Genomic DNA, 22,010 nt, shown 5'->3' with positions numbered 1-22,010 from the left:
TTATCGAGTGATATACATATGAGGAAAGAGCATATGAAATCATTCCCACTGGATGACGTCGTCCTGCTACAACGCAACACCCTGCAAACCATCATCCAGTCCACCGTCCCTTTGATAAATAAACCATTTATTCTCCTTCGTCGTCGCCACACCCAATTCAAGTGTTCGATCCAACACATTTCTTATTAGGGATCAGACGACTCAAAGCTCCAAGAAGTGAGCTTTGACTATAAAATGTCTCTTCTCAATCAATTCAACATGACACGACTTTCCTTCTGCTCATTTTCTCAGAGCTACGTACAGCATTTCGACGTATGTACTTGTGCATGAGTAACAGCAGTCCGAAATCAGACATCATCAAGCATAATAATGCATAATAGTGATGCTTTAGATCATTAGGGTGTTTACATCCTAAACTCACACTTTTTGCTAACAAGTTTCTCAGGCGATGGAAACCGGGAGACGCTTGAAGTAGTTTCCAGAAGAACTTTCAGACTTAATATATGCATGTATGTATGGCGGAATATGAATATTCGTAAAGGATAGCGCGTATTGGGGGCACAAATCTAACTTAGCCAACCAACCCATTCTTGGAAGACGAAAAGTGGATTTGCTCGAGTTTTGAGTCTTCTTCTAAGTAAGTAAAAGCTTTTGCCTGATGGTGAAAGGTTGACTTCTCGGAATTCATGAGTTTAACGAGAGAAGAAAGAGGGGCCTAGAAGTATGAAATCACACAACTTTTCGTCCTCCACTCAGAGTCGAGCAGTACAACGTTAGGTCGTCGTATAGCTTTCTCCCAATTTCTCCCACCAACTAAGCACAGCTTTTGTTGATTGCAAGGAAGCAGGGGTACTGCCAACTGCCAACCATATTAACCCCGATTTAGTTGAATAAATGGTGATGGTGTGGTTTGGGAAGTGTTTGAGTGCAGAATAATGAATAGAGAAAGTGGGTTGGGATGACATGGTATCAGCTGCTCTCAAGTCAGTTTATTTCCATTTTTTCACACTCGAGTCCACTCCCCAGATTCCAGATTCTCCAGTTGTGATTGCTTTCTTCTCCTTTCTTTGACACCTGCATTTTTCTCCAGACTTAAGCGCTGCGAGAATATCAGCCTTTGCTTTCTTCGAGTCGTAAGGATGGATGGATCTAAGACAAAAGCTACGCCTAAGACTGGCAGAGTCATTTCCAATCAATATTGAATCATAAAAATACATTTTGCATTATACGTACCAGGATATTCCATGTATTACTGAAATCCTCATCGTGCGTGTGTACGTACAAAATCCTATATCCGCACGGAAGGAAGGACCTCCGTGCGAGAGAGTGACTTATTACCACCTATTTTACTATCTCTAAAGTGAACCTCTCAAATTCTCAGAGAAATATTTTTCCTCCTTCGACGTTGGATTCACAACATTTCGATTCATTTCAAGGATTCATTTTGTGTGATATGTATTAAGGATGACTATCTAAAGCCATGAATAAGAGTAGAGCAGCAGGACTAACCACTGGAGCTGTAATCGCTTTCTACTTCTGGGCGTGTTCCCTATTCATCAGCAAATTCGGTGATACATGAATTCATATCCAGGTCTCAGACAGCTTTTGATGATGGTTTGCCGAACTTGATTAAGTCATTTCTTCTCGCTTTCACTCGCTCACTCTCATTCACAGAATACAGAGGCATCTTTTCACTCTGGTGGTCTGAGAAAAATCTGGAAAAGTGCGGGGTGTGATCCATTCATTCATTTCCTTCCCTTAACCACCAGTAAGAACCAGAGGCTTTCCTGATTCCTCGTTTTCTTATTAAGACGTCCTTTCTTTTTCTCTTCTCTCTGTCTCCCAGATTTCCCATCCTTTCGGTCGACCCGTAAACCTCGCATTTCGTGTGTTCTTTCTTCCACTCAAGTCGGGCAAGTAAGAAGGTGTGCGCCGCTACACTACATGCAACCTTATTGGTTTCAAACTGAGACTTATGGCAGAAACTGTGGCAGAGACTGGTTTTTTTGGTGAGTTTAGCAAGCAGACATGCAGATGTGAGTGATATTTTATTTTATTTTTCTTCGTCATTTTATACGCACATATGCAACCGACCCTGGACAAAATCCAATCAATTATCAAGGATCAACCGTAGCAGCACTCGTTATCACATTTGGAATTAAGCCATTTCACAAGACACAAGTCCTCACCAACTTTCACCACTCATGCAATTTCTAAATGTATGTGTGCACATCTGTACCTACCACTGCGCAACTTCTCCTCTAGGTTTTGTATTCATGTGTGCATACATACACATGTGCCCTTACAGGCAATGGGACCCTTATTGCCGGCGTGGTTGTGAAAAATGGAATATTCAGAAGCTATCAACCATTATTATGCTAATCTGCTTCAGCAATATCCACGTAGTTTGATTCGCTGCATATTTTACAATTTCAAATTTTCTTGTGTTCCATTTTTTAGAGGGATTGACGTCAAAGTCTGTAGAACTTTTGTGCCTCTTGTTTTCCTTCGTTTCCTTTTCATAATATTTAAAAGTACGATGGTGCTTGTGCGAAACACCTCTGCACTCGTACGTACGTACGTATATACATATCTATGTATGTAGGTTCTTCGTGGATGTTACGTGTGTACTTAATCCACCAATTGCTACCAGCAGTGAAACAACTTTCTATCTCATTTTTTCAGCAATCTGTTGATGTGCTCAACTCTTGAACACACGACGCTCCTAAGCAGTTAATGTAAATTACAATTTCATCTCAAATTTACACTCTGGCCAAAACACCACAAGAATTTAAAGAGGCTGCTGTGGCCGGGTGGCAAGTAAGTGAGTAAGTAAGCAAGCATTTGCAAATCTTTAATTAAAGACCGTAGTCGCTTCACTTGAATTGGAACGATTTCTACTAATTTACCACACTAACTCCAAAGTCATTGCTCTTTTATGCTCTTTCTCATTTCAAAGTTTGTTCATGGAACGGATATCCCAACTTTTCCTTGCTGCATGCGTCTGATGCTGCTGCTGCTGCTCTTCTTCCACTGAAATGGAACGATGGGATAGACCAAATGTGGTGGTGAAACATCTTCGAGAGTTGTAAATCTAAACTCTATTACAGAATTGAAATAAAATTTACCCGATTTTCCTTCTTTTTCTGCCTCCTTAAAACTTCTTTGGCTCGAGGATTTTGTCGTGTATACTTTCTCCACATTTTTTCCTTTCCCCACATCCGCTCTTTTGAGCTCAACGTCTTTTCGTACTTTGCATTTGGATGGTGTAATCTTTGGTTGCTTTCAGATATCAGTAGGAAGCTATAATTGATAGGCTCGTGCATACGATATGATACAGGACGAAGAGATGTGCATTTCCACATACGATACATAGGATACTATAGAAGAGACGATAGGAAAGTATGCATGTGCTGGTAGCATATGTAGAAACAGTATATTTCAGATACAAATATGTGCAAGACAAGTTCTGACTATTTTGATTACCTTAGTGGACGCACAATATTTAATACTTAATACTCAATCTGGGTGACAAAACTCAACATTTCTAGACTAGATTGAAGGAAGGAAGGCTTACTTTGTTAAGTTCGCTGAAAGTATTTCATTTTTATATGGGTATAAATAGATGAACGAACAAGTAAGTATTTCTTAGAAGTAATTAGCAAAGCCAATTTTTTTTCCTTTATGGAACTAGACTGTAGACTACAGATATACATCGAATTCCTAGTTATAAGAACCTCAATTTCAGTTAAGTTTATGCCTTATAAGAATCTCAAACCCAAATGAGTTTTCATAATATTTCTCAAACTGCGTGTAAAACTGCAAGAATTGCTCATTCTAATCTTTGGTAAGGGATCATTCAACTATGTAAATAAATTCAAGTCCCTACAAATCAAGATTAAATATCCAGCATTTGCAGAAAAATGCTGACCGTGCGGCATACGGAACCAGAATGAGGAACAAACCTGAGTGCACATTTATGTGCATTCCTATCGCTAAATCAGTGCTAGTCTTGCCTGGCCTGAGTTGCTGACAGTTGGAGAAAGCGAAAAAAATATGCATACACTTAAACGGTAGCTCAAGGCAGAGAGGGGATGTATCACAAGTGCTTGGATGTACAGTAAACAATTTATTACTATTCCATTAAGGAAATTAATGCAGATGCATATACATCATTTATTCAAAGCTGAGTGACGCTTTCCCTTTAAGTGAACTGATGTAGGATTTGATCTCCGTGCGTAAGAACCTAGAAGAATAATACGACGTAGGTACTCCGATGCAGACATTGTCCGTGAAAAGGTAGGCTTTTCAAGAAATATCAATCAATGCGAAAATGTCGCTTGAGAAAGAATGACACAAATCTTGGAAATGAAGATTTATTTGGACAGAATGTATTTTCAGTTACTTTTAGACGGTTAGACGGTATAATAAATTAAGTAATAATCAACAGCACAAGACACCCCAAACTATACAAGGCAGAAGCCTGTACTCAGTTACACTATATTAGCACGAAAGTTTCTAGCAAGCCAAATCCTCCTTGTACACAAGTGAAACATTAGACGATGACTTTTATTGCCTAAAAAACTTTGGCAGTTGGAGAAGGGCTCCTTGGGTGATATTCCGTCAATTATGAATCCTTCACAAACTAATTGAACAGTGTTCGAAAAGGCTTCATTTGCTGCCCGCAACAACTTTGTCTCAACTTTCACTTTTAATACATTGGCCAAGTTGCAACAACTTGCTCAGTATTACGGCGCATGGTTTATAGGAGGATGCACATGTATCTCCTCGTCTTCTCCTTCTTCTTCCATTTCTTGTATTATTTCTCGCCGACTGCCGGAGGATGTTTTTGTCTAAAGATATTATTATTAAAGTACCGCCGCCGCCACATAAAGTGGTGGTTAAAGTTATGTACGTACTGCTCATTCACTCACTCACTCACTCACTTTCCTTGAGCTCTGATTAATCATCAAAGGCTGTATCTACTGTCTTAACTTGATATGATTCTCTCAAGACTAGACAATGTAATGCTGTATCAACCTATTGTGTTGGAAAACAACAGTAGCTGTGGTCATAACTTTCCCTCACAAAACAAAGGAAATTGGCACAAAATATTACAAACCGCAATGCAAAAACTCAACGTCGTACTTTTTGAAGAAATCACATGTGGCATGGATCATGCTGATAGGCGTTGACAAGATTTTAAAATAAAATTTGGTGTGAAAACTTACGTTAACATGAGCAGTGAAAGATCGGCAGTGGGCTGCAAAATGCTCGTCTGGTCGGTCACTTTTGAACACAGGGGTCTTCCTCCCCGATTGGGGTCCAGTGCCCCCACCGGCACCAGCCGGGGCTGCATATCCACCTCCAAGTTGAGAAACTTGAGACTTTTGAACCATGGGAGTGACTGTGGATCTCGACATTGGAAAATACTGAGAATACATGGGTTCGCTTAACGAGGGGTCGGCAGGCTGGGTATAATCCTTTTGAAGATGGTGATGGGAGGAGGACTTTGACGTCGTCGCCCCACCACCCCCATGCGCCCCACCAGATACCCAGGGTTGCCTGTTAAGTATGCAACATTATCTCATAATTAGCATTAAATTTGAACATGAATTGTTTCCAAATAATAATAAAAAAAAGTTTAAAACACTTACACCCAGGGTTCCAATGTTCTTGCCATTTCTACCTTATAGGTCGATTTTATCTGACTGCTGAGTCCCGGCCTAGAAAGTTTTATTTATATTTTTTTAACTCACGTTGGAAATCAGCATGTAATAATTTGTAAGCTCATTGCATTTGTTTCTGCTGAGTGCTAAAAAATAATTAACCAAACTAATTGCAGAGCAAGATTGGGAAAACCGAGACGCAAGTAAAACCATTTTATTTCACTACTTGGAGAGCAAATCAATGCATAACTATGTATTTATGCCCATTATGTATATGTCCTACTTTGAATAGGCTTATGCCATACTTGGTATGCAGCTAAATATGCTGTACCACTTTTGTAACTTGGTGTAAACAACATGGCCCTAATTGGGCTCATATGAGGCGTAATGCAACAAATTGAAAGCAAAAAGACGGAAAGTCTGTCTGGTCGTCTCTGCATGTACAAGTATGCAGAGTATGGACGTATTTAGTTTCTCCACAAAAACGATAATCAAAGGGTAATGTCGTATAATTAATTCCAGAGAAATTTAATTAAAGGGCAAGGGATCGCTGCCTTTTACCACCGAAATTGGAGTCTTCCAACCATGACGAAAGTCTTTTGTCTGACTTTTGACTTTCAAGTATTCAAAGTTTAATATTTTGTGGAGTTTTCGGGGCTAGTGATCACCGCTAACTTCCTTCGTTTAAGGTAGGTTTAGCAAATACCAATTGGGAGCTTTACGGAGTCCATATTACGGACACCTTTCCACGTACACACCCAATGTCAAGAACACTTTTCCATTTTCAGCTAAAACAAAAGTTTTTGGGACAAACTTGGCTTTTGACTTGACGCGTCTAGTTCGGTAGTCAGCATGTGGCTGTGCTGCAGTAATATGGTGTCGTTTCATGGAAAGCGATACTAAGATTTTCGGCTACAAATTGATAAAATTAGATAATGGGTTTGCTACTCGTAACTATTAGATTATAAGGCCCATTCTTCTACTGACTGTGAGCGTGAAACTCCGTTCTGTCCGTGATATAATCTTCACAAATTATGACGATGAAGTTCAGTCAGGGAATCAGATCTGATATCGAGGTTAAGCGTCAAACTATCTGACTTGAAAGGATGCTTTCAATTTCCTGTCGACTATTAGAGGTTGGGAAAGGGGCCAAATGCAGGCAGAGGAGCGAGGGGCAGCTTTCACGTTGTTTTAAAAGTTGAACAATTTATTTCGACTGGTAGTTGACAAGGCTATTTTTCTCGTCTAATGCGGATGGGATCACATTGCACCATAAAAGATTAAACATGGAGCTATTCTATCATTGTCTGGTACGAAAGGGGCGATTTGGCTGTCGTTTTTTCGGAAGAAAGCAATTGATAAGGAGATTTGTGAAACGGGAATCTGACCTGATGGCGTGGTGACCTGAGCCCATGTGAGTAATAGCCATAAGACGATCTATTAGAGGATAGGCTAAGTCCAGAAAGTCGTATTTGTTTGTGGCATTTGATATCGTGGCGCACATGGTGAGATGAAGTTTGATTGTCGGCAGGACTGATCGGAGCTTCAGGGAAATAAAAAAAATACAAATTATGAGAAACTATAAACTGCAAATTACGGTGCGAAAACACTTACCTGGCACAGTTGACCCCTGATCACTTTATCTTTCCCTTCCATCTGGCTGCAATTCAAATCAAACCATGCTTTTAATACTCAATAAAGTTAACTCTAACCAATATTTCTTCACGCATTCATCATCACAAACATTTGAGAAATAGTTAATCCCTTCCAGTGTAGATGATTTGTACATCGAATTTGAGTAAACTTTTCGGTTTGGTTGCCTAAATTATGTGGAATTAAGTATTTGTGCACAATGGGGAAAATCAGATTTACTTTCACCGAGCTGAACATTTTTCAATACTACAGGCTCTCGTGTGCCCCGTGCTTTTCATGAAGCAATAAGTACTTAAGAGCTTAGGCTTACCAATCCACATCCTTCAATAAATTTTCCTGTGTCTTGGTCAGAGCGTCGAGTATTACCTGTTGATTTTAGTTAAATAAGATTAATTTAACAACTCTCGGCACAGTGAAAGCAACAGCATTGCATAATTTGTTTATTGTGAGGTCTGGCGGAGTTGACTGCACAATTCGCATTGCATTAGTGGAAAAGCGTAGGTCAAATATATAGACGAAATCAAAAAATATTATTTTGATTGTCTGAAATTAACAAAACTAAAACCAAAGTTTTGAGACAAGGCAGGATATCGTTTCAACTCATGCTTCTGCATCCATACAGAAAACTCTCATAGAAAGGTCAGGTCAACAATTAAGGATCTACACTTCTGGGCACCTGAGAAATTCTCAGAATGCTCTAATGGGCAGGGTTCTACAAAAACAATTTTTGGGGCATCACGAGAAGGGGGGTCGTTTTCATTCTGTGGAATAGGTAACGTACTCCATATAAAAATTACCTGGCAAACGGCATTGACAGCGCTTTTCTCAGAATCCGAATTTCTCCGCAATTCTTCCAACACGTTTTTCAGCATAGTAATCCCATCTCTAACGGCGACTTGGAGGTCTCTCAGGCTCTAAGGACCAACACCAAGCATTAGATTCACGAATTATGTAGTTTTTGTAACTTTCAGCACTTATTTCTCCAACAAATTGAATAGTGCTTCGATAAACTTTCAGACCAAGCATGACTCAACTTTTTTTACGAATTGACGCTTCGTCTGAAATAATCACACCTTTAGAATGGGAAGCACGCTAAAGATGTTCGAGACGTGTGGGGTGAGAGTTCTCTGAGGTGTTTATTAGGTGTCATAGCAGGGTTGGTTGGCCGGACGTGGGGATATAAATAGAAGAGAGGAAGGAATAGGAATTGAAGGGAGCAGTTGGCGTACGATGGTCATGAGGATATTTGACAAGGAATTATTATTACCATTATTATTATTATCGATATCTCCATTTGGGTTACACCACTTTAGTTGAGTCACAAAAACATTCTCGTAGGCAGACATATGAAAGCTTTTGCACCACCAATTCAATTTGCTCTTAAATTAAATCACAGGTATTAAAGTGATTGGGAAATGTGCCAGGAAGGGCATCAAGTAGAACAAGTCCTAATAATGATACCATTCATATTGCCGATTTTGCAGTTGGAGTCAAATGTCAGGGTCCAATTGTAAAATTAAGTTGAATGATTTTCTCAATTCTTATGTGCTTCCTTCTTATTGTCACGTGTCAATAAAAGATCGCGATGACACTACGACTGCCTGGTCAACGAGTTACTTCTTAAATTGTCACCATTTATTGGAATGAGAGAAATAATGATCAGGAAAGAACTCCCAACGTCATTCTAAGAAGACGGCTGAAACAATTTCGTCTATGTGGTAACTCAATCAACATACATTTCGAGTGCCCGTAAAATGACTTTGACAAGGAAGCGCAGGGGAATGAACTAAATATCTATATGGCAGTTATCTTGAAGCACTTTTTCTTGTGAATGTGCACTTTCCAACGACTTTCGTGCGATAACCCAATGTTTTTTGTTTCATTTCTAGATAACTAGTTAAGCAGGCAGCTCACACATCCTAAATCATTAGTTGCCTGTCTCCACTTGACCTGGGTCTGAGGAAAAGGGAAACTTTGTTTGTTGGCGTATGCAGTTTGGAGGAAGGCAGAGAAAGTGACATACCATGACAGCCCGATCCAATTTTTTACACCCTTGTGAATAAGCTGTAAAAGTAGGATAAAAGAGTTAGAAAATCTTCTCTCCTTAGAAAATGAAATAAAATATCGGCAATACCCGTCTCCAGATCGACGCAATGAAGTCGGCCTTCCATGGCCGTATCTCGGTAGCAATTTATACAAAGCATTGTTTTTTGTAGGTTTGAGAACATCTAAAATTGCATAAGTTAACATTAAGTACACGTTTTTTGTAACTAAATATGCATTGTTAGAATAAACCCACAACACAATTTTACAACTCAACTTACAATGAATTGCTCGCCGTGAACTGAGCACTTTTGTTTGTTTTGGGAAATGGGTGAATAGATTAACATGAAAAATAATTAAAGATAAGTTTGATTAGACAAAGGAATTTATAAAGTAATTTAAATCTCATTATTAAACTCTTAACCCTCATTCATTCAATAATGCCATTTATTTTATGTGCATATTACAACATTTAGCTCCTTGCAGAAAACAGATAACAGCCAGAATTCCATCATCCGACCCATTACAACTTCTAGATAGGCATGCAGTTTTCTTCACGGTTTAATAAATACAGAAAACTTTCTCAGAATCCAAGCAGAGGTGCAGATATGCAACGACAAGTAGTGCAACACGGGAATTTGTTGTTTTTTTGGTCTAATGACAATTGGCATAGTTTGTTTTCGCTTTCCAACATTTCTGCACGATTATCTATGCCCTAAATATTTTCTAAATATTCCACGGTTGGAGTAAAATTGTCAACGAGCGCAATGTACAGAAAACGAAATGCAGACGAAATGTACAAATGGAACATATGTATTATGAAAAGAGAGTTGCTACTTCTATGCAATATCTGTAGTTGGCTTGGGGGATGAGCACGGTGGAAAAAATGCATGTCACCCAACTGGAAATACGTATACAATCCCCTAAAGGGTTTCCGGCCGCGTGAAAGTTGTTCTTCCTGTTCCAATTTTCTGAATTCTCTGCGTCTGTCTCTCTTTCGCTGTCGCTTTCTCTTTCTCGGGAACGGAGGAAGTTGAAATTGGAAAATACAAATAATTGGGATGGGTTCGGACAGAAGGAGCATTTGTATTTCCACACCATTCTCTTCCAATCACAGCAAGAACGGTTCTGAAAATCCCTTCCCTTTAAATTCAATTGTATTTATGGTTCGATTTGGAAATGGCTCAACGGAGACGCTTCAAGTTTAGCCTGGACTGCTTGGGATACGAGGAGGAGACCTTTTTATGCTCAATTCTTTTCCCTTTTATTCTTTTACCACCACTATTTGATATCAAATTAAGCTTTCTGGGATTTAAAACATATATATTTCTTTGCATTACAACAAACTATTGTCAAAAGAGCAGAGTCTTATTATAGCTTATTCAGCTATTGTACTTGTTATAAAACTTTTGTCAATGAATTTCAAGTAATTGGATGGATTGGAAAATAACAAGCCATAAATAAGGACGGACTGTGACCGTGCCAGATGTACCTCCTCGATTTTGTCATGTTGTTTGTATTGAAATAAAAATAATGCTCCTAGCACATGTGCATAAGTACGTGTTAGTAGGTATATAAATAAATATTAACTGCTAACGCTAAGACGGGAACAATTAATAGTTTAGCACAACAAGGGTTTACCTTTTTCGGTGTATCTTTCGTATACTTGGACACTGGAATGATGTCGTGAGTCTGAAAATACAAATAAAGAGTGGAATTGGTAGCTGAGCACGAATTCGAGTGGATATATATTTCATGAGCTATGGTATCCATCCAATGTCAATACTGCGTACTTACTGAGAACATTTTGGCACGATGGGTTTCTTCCCTGCATCCGTTACAAAGTACTTGTCCTGCAGTTGGTGATCAATTTCAAGGAAAGACGCAATTGAGTCATTTATATTGTTCAACAGCAGAGTCCAAATCCCAACATCCACATCAAAGTCGTTCGTGGAATAGCGTATGTGAAGTTGGTTGTTGTTCCATATTATTTCGAGACCATTGTCCGGTCACAGATTTCAGGGTTCCCAGCAAAATCACCCACACGAGATGAACACAGAGCAGTAAAAAATACAAAAAAAAACATTTCGTTTATCTTTATTGCGAAAAGTGATATACTGGGAAACGTAGAAAACAGAGTGGCGGTGGTCATGCCAGATTATTTTTTAATAGAGATATTTTTCAGACATGTCTAACTGACATGTTTCTGACTTTAATTGCATTTTGTGTAATTTCAAGCGTTCAACTTTTCCACGATGTGTGTGCTTTTAATAATCCGGGAACTTGACTTTTGCGACCGTTGATAAAATTGGAACTATTTATTATGTCATGACATGCGTTAGTTTGTAAAATTTACTCGTATACATATTTATAAGTACTACGTATATCTGAGATATCAAGCAATCTACTGTTAGTCCTGCCACCCAAGAGCCGAGTGGAATGGCCCAGAAGGAAATAATATTTTTCTTCTTCGGACTGAACAAGCAGTAGCTGAAGAATTTCCGCTTCTTCTTGCACCAGATCTCAACAAACAGGGAGGAATACATACGTCTTTCCTATCACGAGTCAACCACAGATATACGTACACACACACATAAAAGGTACATCAGCGATCGTATCCACTTTCTCCAGCTTACGGAGCTACTTACCAACTCTTCTTTGTTTAGCTCGAGAAAATCTCCAATTTCCGGTTGTCTTTTTCTTTGTTCTGCTTTGAAATTAGTTTACTCTGCCCACTATTCTACGACTTCTATTGTTGCGATTATTTGACTTTCCACCATTTCTTTACGCCAGACAATAGGTATACGTGTACATATTGTCTGGCGTAAAGAAATGGTGGGCAGTATATGTGCGTGTACATGAATCGTAACAATTCTATAGTGCTGTGGGCTACTGTATGCATGCATGCACATAGGTGTATACATCTATGTATGCTATATCTTTACGACAAATGACAAAATTAAAGTGGAAAATCCAATTTAAAAATTCCATGATTGTGGCAATCAGTAGTGATTGGCAAAATTAAGTATAAAATAAATTTGTGTGACAAATAACCGGATGTCCTACTTACTCATGAAAAGTTCATTGAGCCCTTAAATGAAGCAATCAGGATTTGCACGAGTTGAAGACGGTGACGCTTGAAGCGAAATCCTTCTTATTAAACGCAAATACTCTGTGAAATCCGGAGAAATCAAAAAAGTGCTAGGAATATTATGCAACTGCTAAGTTTACATAGCACTGTAACTTGCGGGATGTTGATATATCAAACCCAAATACATATAACTATTGCCCAATTTAAGATAAGGATTGAAGAAAATAATGCAAATATTTAAGATAAACATTTTTTTAAATAAGTAGTCCAAATTTTCCAGTTGACCTGAAATTTATCTAATTTTTTCTCAAAGTGCTACGTCGAAGGATCGACTTTTGATTTCACGCACCATTATTTGTCAGAGAGAGAGGGAGAGAGAGTTGGAACATGTTTGGCTTGGTTGGTTAACTAGTTATGATGTGCATCCGAGTTGGCCCAACTGCTCGTGACATGAATGAGGACCAAAATCGAGTTGGGAAGCAATTTCACAAATCGAAATGATGTAAAGTAATAGTAACAGAAGAGGAGCATATCATCCAACTAACCCACAACCCTTATAAATTTGCCATCCATCCCGTCGCTCCCTTGTATTGTGACCTGCCTCGAATCTACATTAGCAATTTTATAGGACGAAATCTGCTATGCTGACTGACTTGGTGCGGCTCAGATTTACTTCTGACTACAAACAGAGATTTCAGATATCTGTATTGGCATGATTTTCTCGACTGGCGTGGCGTGGATGTAGCTTAGGAGTCACTAATCAAATTGCCTTCAACCAATATCCACTCAGTGCGGAATGAGTTGGCAGTGGCTTTACCAAATATAGAATACCACTCCCAGGAATGAAAAGCCAATGGTTTTGGATTCCGACAAAAAAAATCAAGCAAACCAATCAGTTCACTTTCGCCCAGGATAAGTAAAAGTCAAATAATGGCAGCCCAAATTCAAGCTAAAATAATAATGCATATAAAATAAAAGTGAGACGAGACAAGAATACAAAGCAAAGATTTCAATCTGAGTAGTGGGTGAAAAGTTAGGAACGCTACCTGTCTGTGTGTGAGATCTGATGAAATATTTACTCCTGGATCAGACTCCATTACGTTAAATATAGATAAAACAAGCGGTGTCACTGCGGCACACCGTGAGCATTTGCTACACATTCCTTGGCTGCATCTCTCATCATCTGCTGCGAGGAGAATCAAGTTGGTTACGTGTATGTACATCCACCATGAATACATAGGTTTGCATTTGATCAATCACTGCACAAAGAATCCAGCTTCTGCACGACTAAAATACACAACGCCCACTTTCACTTCTCATTGATCCCCTTATTTTCTCGGCATCCTGTTCTCTATAAATTTTTATTCACTTTCCCAGGTTCTTTGTGATTCCAATGATTTCAAGCTTGATTGGCTCTGACTGATTTTCTATAGTGTTGTGCAACGACAGTTTCTACTCCTTCTAAGGTTATCGTAATACATATCCATAAAGAAAGTCATGTTTCGCATATTATTAGGAAGAGTAATATCCAGTTTTCGTACGCAATTTACGTTAGATATCTCGGTCTGCTATTCCTGTGAAAGTACGAACTGCATCAGATTACAGCCAGCAACTTTAGCTTTTCGTTTAGTACGACTACTAAAAGTTCGACTAGTGTCTTATTGTTGTTTGGAGATCACAAGACCAGACAGTTGGGCAATAAACTTTGACCTATTTTTTGACAAAAGAGATAATGACAAGAAAATGGAACAGAGATGAAAAATGTGATTTACACACACATTATATTCTCTTGAACCAATCCTCTCCAATGTCGACCAGGAAAACTATACAAAAATGTGTCTCATTTTTCAGTGAGCCAGATGCTGTGGTTCTTGTTCCACAGCATCTGTTGTAAAAATAAAGCGAAGCTTCAATTTTTCTAATCATTCATTTTGATTACTTATCAGAGAAAGCTTTATGCGATCACACGGCCTGAATTAGATAAATACTTGAAGAATGGAGTAAAAACATGGCTGATTGAAAATAAGAGAGAGTAATTGGAGAGATTTTGCAAATGGATAGTGTTTAATTGGGTGTGTTGAGTGCGTGGCGTGCTTGAGGAAAGTAAATAGTGTTCGTCTAGAGAGAGACCCTTCTTCAAGTCGGCAGGTTTCTCGATGTGAGAAGGACGTCAGGGATAAAGGGTAAAAGTACCACACTTGGCAACTATTGTGTGTTTGCGTAGTAGTTCTGGGCGAAATGTAGATAGTCATCATCGCATTGGACCTAAAGGAGGCCTAAGCAAGCAGTGGTACAGACTCGAATCCAATCATTATCATTCCATCCTTTTAGTCGTCTGGCTGGAAACGTTCACTTGAAATCAACTGGCTGGCAGTCGTAGGATCGGCATTATTATCAGACCTCTCCACTCCCTTGTCTTCCAAGTTCCTTGTCTACACATTCTCGCTCGCTCCTCTCCACATCAAATTTCAACCCCCCTGCCCAATTCCACCACGTTTCTTGGAACCCTCCTCTGGACAGTTGCAAATTATCTGCTCAGCCCAAGCCCCTTCAACTTACATGCTACGGCACGATTCGCGATTTAACACACTACTCAGAGAAATTTTAAAGGTGCGAAGGTGCATAAATTATGGACTCGTTGAGAAATTTTTAGTGAGTAAAATGCATATTTTTCTGAGTTGAGTGAAGTGAGCACATTTACCCAAGATTATCAAGACTTCTTGATACAAAAGCGAAAGGAGTTGCACGTATCTACATTGAGAATAAAAAGGTATGTAGAAGCGGACGAGCTTCTTTGGTAGATAAAATCAGTGGAAGGATGGGTGAAAGCCGCACGGCGTAAACTTATGTGTTTTTCTTTCCATGTATGTCGCGCATGATTTTTTTCCCTTCAAAAAGGTTTCAGACAATACAATACAACTTGATAAAAAATAGGCCCAGTCAGTTTGTAGTTATGTGTGTATGTGTCTCGGAGTAGATTGAAGATCTGATCAAATTCATACGGGTTGTTTTGGTTTGATGCACTCTCTCACTCTCGGAAGCGTAACGACTGCACGCTCTTCGTATTTTATGTATTGTTATACGAAGGATAAAGATGTGGATGTGGAGAAAAGGAAGAGAAAGTTATCTTCTCGTAGTGCCATCACATCAATACACATGCATTTTGTAGGAAAAAATAACTTAGAGAGAGATCTATTCAGCTCTGCCCTCCAGAAAATCCCGTCTAGTGCCAAAGATTACTTTGTTTTCTCCTAATAGCTTTGATCAGATTGGATTTCGGAGAGTGTCACTATGAATCAATTATACTCGAGGGGCTTGTGAGACTGTTTGTACAAAACAAGGCTCAACGGTGCAGGCCGAGGCCAGTTTTTCTACAACATTAGTAAACGAATTTTAATTTTATATCCGTTATTTTTTCTTGTAAATATGTATAGAGATTTGATATATATGTCTTATAAGCATAAACTTTAAGTAGAATCAGGGGCTGTGACGACACATGCGATTTTCAGGGCAAATGAGATATTAATGAACAGAGGAACGACTTACCGCAAGTATTACAATAGTACATGGGAGCTCTGCTCTTGTTATCACAGTTAGCACATGAGGGATGAATATCGGGCGAGGAGTGAAGCAGAAAACGCAAAAGGTGATCGCCTGTCGGAAAATGGCTTGTTTTTAGAAATTTGTATTATTACATAAAACCGGTCCAAGTATGGTTGGAACCAAGATCGTTTAGAGTGCAAGTAGACTTATACAATTTCAGTAACTTACTCGGTGGACCTGTTCCGTCTTTTAAAGGTGTTGGCTTCCTGCAAGTTCATAAAAATTTGTAGTAAATACATAAAATACTTTATTCAAAACACAACAAAGTAATCACATATTCCATAAAAATAATTTTTTGCATAGCGTGGCGTATAAGAGCTATTAAGAACATCCAAAATTGTAACCAATTTAATCCGCTTTCATAATATATATGCTTTATTGTATAGAGATCAGATTATGATTATGTACATACGATAACCATAATCTGTAAACCAACAACTGTTAGTTTTAATGCCCAAATTCCAAGCAAACATTTGTGCATGAATCTAACTGACAATGGATGGAGATTTGATAGAATCGTTTGATCTTCATCTTTGTTGCAAATTTTAGACATTTTTCCTCCTATTTTAATCCCATTCACCACACCACTACTACTTCTGGTAGGGTTTGGATGATTGTGGGTTTTGATGCGGATGTGTAACTATGGTTCTCCAACGTCAAACGTCGTCCGTATGGGAATAAATGCCTTTGGCCTTCGTCATTTCCCCTCCTCCTCCTCATGTGAACATTTCAATTGGAATAGAATTCTTCGCAGATTATTTCACCAAATCCGCATGCATCACTATGCCTACCAGCTCCAAGGTCCCCACCCCACTACGAATAATATAGGAGTGAAATCGAAATAACATTGACAAATTTCCCTTTTGAACTTTGAACGCTCTAATAAACACTTTACTTATGGTTGAGGAAATGTCAAACTACGTGTACAAACATGTATGCAGAGCGTATTGAATGATAATAATGATAAGTACAAGGTTTGCCAATTTAAGTGTAATATGGATCATATGGAAAAAGTTGTGGATGCGCATATACCTTTAACAATATGCGAGTGAGAGAGCTATATGTAAAAATAGCCTCCTTATTTCTGGTTGATTGTCGTAATGTGTGAGCATTGTATCGTGAGACGAAAAGGAGGTCATCGTTAACATTCACCGTGCAATTTCCAAATTAAAAATTTATTTAGGATGGCCCAATTTGTATTAATGATCCCCCATTCGAACTGCTGCTGCATAATATCTCCACGTAATGCTCCACAATTGTAATGTCGTGTTGTGCTGGGAAGACGTAGGAAAGAGAATAAAAAGCATGGGATTCTTGTAGGAAAATTTTACTAAAAGTCCGCATTGGTAGTTGGGTCGCGTGGGACAAGAGCCAACGAGCTGAAAGGAGGGGTGGCCAAATTGCCTGACAAGTTCGACTTGAGTTACTTTAGTCAGAGTAAAACACAACATTACAAAGAAACATTTGCCATAAAATTCAGTTTTCCGTCTGTTTCATCCCACGCCATTTAATGTTTCGTCCTTGGCCCATAGTTGTACCACTGGCACTGTTGTATGTATCATGTTTTCGCATTATTCTCAGTTATAATCCATATCTGCTCGCAGACAATTTGGCCTATGGCAGATACATCACTTTGAAAACAAGACATAATTCCAATATATTTCTGATACTACTCGACTCGCGTGTCTTACTTGTCCCATGCCACACCACTCTTGTCACTCTTTAGCGTCCAGTGCATCACCGATTGTTCGCAGAAGTCGAGTTCAAATCTATTATCCTGTCATCAGCTTGATAATCGTTTTTTGGCAACCTTTGCTAGTCAGACCCTGTATATCGTTATTATTGGCTAATTCAATCATGCAAATTGAATAGGAATATTATGCAGAGTGATTGATTCCTTTTAATATTAAGGTGAACGAATTTTCGCACATTTGAGAGCAGGGGAGACGAGGAGAAGGAGACAATTCAATTATGTAGGAGGATAGACACCATACAACAAGGACATGACAGTCAGATCACAGGCTGAGCGAGCGGAAGGAAGCAATCACGTCACGGGGCTGGAAAGGCCGCTATTCGTGTGCGGAATGTGTTGTAAAAGCAAGAGATTTGTAATTCAAGCGCAAATGCTCACTAATCCTGGAAATACATACACAAATAGAAGATCGGCTACTACTGCTCCGAGTTGGTTGAGCTATATAGGACAACATATTAAGTCCTAAATTTCATTAACTTGCAACAACATTATTCTAGATCACACTGCAGTAAATTACGACAAGAACAACATCCCTGTGCTTCCACTTTCTCCAAAGTGAGGCTCTGGATGGCAAAACTCTACGACTGGGTTAAATACAGCAACATAATATTCTCATTCCAATCCACATCTCCCAATTTCCTCTCTAGTAATTCTTTCACATTTCTTATCTAAATGCCAACCAGATACGTACATACGTGCATATTATGTGCTTATACAAAGTACAACTACTTAGGATGTGTCCATACTACTTCAATTGTGGATAAAATTCAGGATTTCATTTTTCTTAGGTACTTATGTCTACTTCGAGGTCGTCGACATTCTACAATTTATGCATCCATCCACACCAGAAAGGCGAAAATTGAGGGGAAAATAAACATAAATCTATATTAAACGTTTTATGTGGGGTTATGATTAATTTTAATGTACGGTGACATTCTGCTGGCTACGCGTTAAGTATTATTATCACGACAGATTTAATATCTCCTGCTTTCTCCCTCCCACGGTTACACATCTGATTCCGCACAAATTGTTCGGGGAGAATTTGAGGGGATAGTATCAGTGGCAACTAAATGGTAGCTGGGACTCTGTATGCAGCCTCTAAACGAGAGCAGCATCCGAGCGATCTCATCTCGCCTCAACGCAGCCCCGTTCCGACTGGGAGAAAGCACTGTGTGATTGCTTTCTCTCGTGAGCCACGGTCTGTGTGTGTGCGCGTCTTTGTTTATGACTCCGAATGTGCCAGCAACATGCATCACGGGCCAGGTTTTCCAATGACGACGGCCAACCACGAAGCATTTATTGTTACACTTCACTTCAACATGTCTCAACAAAGTAATGAACTCACATTTGCTCACCACCCGGAACTGTTTGTGTCATCATGATATTACACGATGCTCCTCAAAGACATACCCTCTGCGTACTTGGAGGCAATATAAATACTCAACAAGGTTACGATGGCGAGACTTGGTATTGGTGCAGTGCACAATAGCAACGTGTTGTGTAATCTGAATAAACTTTGTAACCTCAACTGCAAGGAATTTTTGGTAATTTAATTCCAATTAAAATTCTTTAGGATGCAAATGGATTTTTAGCTTCATGAATAAAGACGTGAAAATAATTTACAACGTTCGTGATGTGTACCAGTCCAAAGCCTGAGCTAAGTGTGTATAGTTCTCCTTTGAAAATTTGTCGTCGTCATCTGCGCCGAGCAGGAGGGCTGACGGGTAAGCGGGTAGCAAAAGGTGCATAGGGGCTCACTTCCATCCATCTCAATGGGAAATTAGCAATTTCCTTTGAATACGAATTCGACATGTGAGATGAATTCAATAGTGCCTTGTTTTGCATGTAGAAATTAGTCAACCGTTCACATTTCCCAACCTCAGATATTTACCTGCAGAATTCGTTAGTGGTTGGTAATAGCACATCATCAGTTTTCTTCATCCAAACTAAAACCAATCACAACTCCGGAATACGTGGGAATAAATATGAAACACGGAGAGACGAGGTATAATAGATGTGCATATGTATGTACCGTTCTGGTGAAACAATCAAATAGGGTTTCTCCAAAAGAAACCAGGCCAAAGAATCTTCAACTATCGTGGCAATTTACGTAACGAGCCCAAATCTTACCTTAAGTTGAAATAATGATTGGCCCAAAGTATATGTATGTGTATTGTTTACAGAATTATCGTTACGTAAACTGAAACGACATGCTCCGCTAACTCCATGGCTAATTACAATTGAATGGAATGGAGTTTGGAAGGGAAATCATGTGAAATGAATATTGGCGAGGAGTGCGGATGCTTATTATTATTATTATTCTTATTATATGAAACCAGGAGGAAAGTAGATTAGAGCCAAAACTAAAGAAGTTATTGCCTCAGTTCAGAAACTCTTGAAGTCCAATTAAGCAAGTTCGTTTGTTCGTTCGTTATTTTTTTTTAGTTTAATCTGATTATTTGCAGTTGATCTCAGTTCGTAATAGCAAAAAATGTAATATCATCTACAGAAATCCATTATAATTGTGTAAGAATGGTAGGTGAACAGATTACTTAAAATCTCCAGTTTGTTATATATCTACAATTCTATTTCTGACCTAACTTTCTGATGTTATGCGTAATGTAGATGTCGAACTAATCGAGAATGAACTCGACTAGGATGGGCGAAATGCAATGATTTAATTTTTAATTCTCACCATGCGGTCTGCTTATTCTCATTATTTCTCACAAAATCTCAAGTCACCCACAAACTTTGAATTGAACACTGAATTGAGAACCTTATTAGCAGATAAGGATGATAGCATATGCAACTAAATTTTACGACCTGGAATGATGCCGGACATAATACGTGTGGCTGGGGGGAGTTAGAAAAGCAATCGACAAAATGATAAGGACTCTGTCACTCCCATTGTACGAGGTAAGTTTAACTGGGGAGGAGGGAATATGGAAATTAGTTGGACATTGAATTAGAGAGAAACTTGTTACTTTGCTTTCTCTCTTCTATTCACACAGGTTAATGATGGTGTAAAGTGTGTTTTGGTTGGTTGGTTGGATGGTGCATGTTAAGATCAAAGGGGAGATGTTGAGATGGTATGGTTGGTATGTATGAGGCACAATTTAAGGATTTCAGATGTATATAGCCCCCTGCAGAGCTAACCTGCAGACATAATTTGGGTCCCCCCCCCAACAAGGCAACTCAGCCTTAGAAGATTCCACCATTGTCGGTCGGTCGGTTTGTGCTAATGTCCAATTCAGATTCTCATGCTTTTACCTCCTCGCTCTTCCTCGGTCGACTTGTTTCATTCACTTTCTCCTCGCTATTTCTTCTCCTCCTTCGCCCAAGCTCCTCGCTCTTGGAAAGGAGTCCTATTTCTTCTACTCCATTGCGACGAGTCGCCAGAATAATGAAGGTAACTATAAGAGCACATACTGTGGAGCCATACTGTGGTCATAATAATCTTACTCCAACTTTGTCGTAAATAGCAAGGTATTAGGTTCAATTATGTTCTAATGTAGTCTATTTTCCAGGCTGTATGATGACACAAATAGTTTTCACAATTTATGGGCTCCCTTTATGAATTATCTCAGTTCCTTTGAGCACTACGCTCTCTCCTCGTTAGGTCCAAAATTCCTTCTTGGCTTACTCAAAGTTCCCTTCCAAATTTCATTTAAATATTTACATGTCTACATATTTTCTCTTAAAGAAAAAGTTCAAGCTGGAAAGTAATAAGTCTTCTTGCATATCGGTGACCAATTATTTTGTGCTCCCGTATTTTGTAAATATGCATGTGCTCAAACATTGAGAACAATAGACTCTGAATGTTATGAGATCTTCTGAACTGGTTGAAATCATGAAGGGTTTGATATTAATGTTCTCATGTTATGTCTGTAAATAAATACGTATGAATTCCAGCATAACTGCAAACTACACCAACTCAAACCCCGATTCTGTACTTTTGCTTAATGCTATTTCTTGAAATTAAATTTGAATTGAGAAAGCACTTGCTAGTTTTCACCAGCAGATGTTCGCGTGTATCATAATATTTAAGCCAGATAAGCTCTCCACTCTCATGGATTTGTCTTTTTGGATATACTTTCCTATTGTTGCTACCTATTGAATGGGGACCGAAGCCTGAACACTCCTGTTTTATTTTCACTGCAGATGAGGAAAAATAGGAGAAGACGGATACCGATGACAG

General features: G+C 38.9%; 1 protein-coding gene across 2 annotated transcripts in view; it reads right to left on the bottom strand.

Annotated features, from left to right (window-relative positions):
* Window positions 1-22,010, bottom strand: part of LOC110846942 — a 36,001-nt gene that overhangs the window by 6,824 nt on the left and 7,167 nt on the right. For both annotated transcript variants that reach the window (XM_035849563.1, XM_035849564.1), the window contains exons 2-14: window positions 16,228-16,265; window positions 16,003-16,110; window positions 11,163-11,218; window positions 11,007-11,057; window positions 9,647-9,673; window positions 9,457-9,550; window positions 9,346-9,386; window positions 8,120-8,236; window positions 7,633-7,688; window positions 7,284-7,329; window positions 7,058-7,212; window positions 5,658-5,726; window positions 5,232-5,565 (exon numbers count right to left, since the gene is read on the bottom strand). In XM_035849563.1, the coding sequence (XP_035705456.1) occupies window positions 5,232-5,565; window positions 5,658-5,726; window positions 7,058-7,212; window positions 7,284-7,329; window positions 7,633-7,688; window positions 8,120-8,236; window positions 9,346-9,386; window positions 9,457-9,550; window positions 9,647-9,673; window positions 11,007-11,057; window positions 11,163-11,218; window positions 16,003-16,110; window positions 16,228-16,265 (1,192 nt within the window). The remainder of the gene's footprint in view (window positions 1-5,231; window positions 5,566-5,657; window positions 5,727-7,057; window positions 7,213-7,283; window positions 7,330-7,632; window positions 7,689-8,119; window positions 8,237-9,345; window positions 9,387-9,456; window positions 9,551-9,646; window positions 9,674-11,006; window positions 11,058-11,162; window positions 11,219-16,002; window positions 16,111-16,227; window positions 16,266-22,010) is intronic.

Source organism: Folsomia candida, unplaced genomic scaffold (assembly GCF_002217175.1).
Source record: "Folsomia candida strain VU population unplaced genomic scaffold, ASM221717v1 Fcan01_Sc003, whole genome shotgun sequence".
NCBI classification, from domain to species: domain Eukaryota; kingdom Metazoa; phylum Arthropoda; class Collembola; order Entomobryomorpha; family Isotomidae; genus Folsomia; species Folsomia candida.
This window is presented reverse-complemented; position numbering and strand designations above follow the sequence as displayed.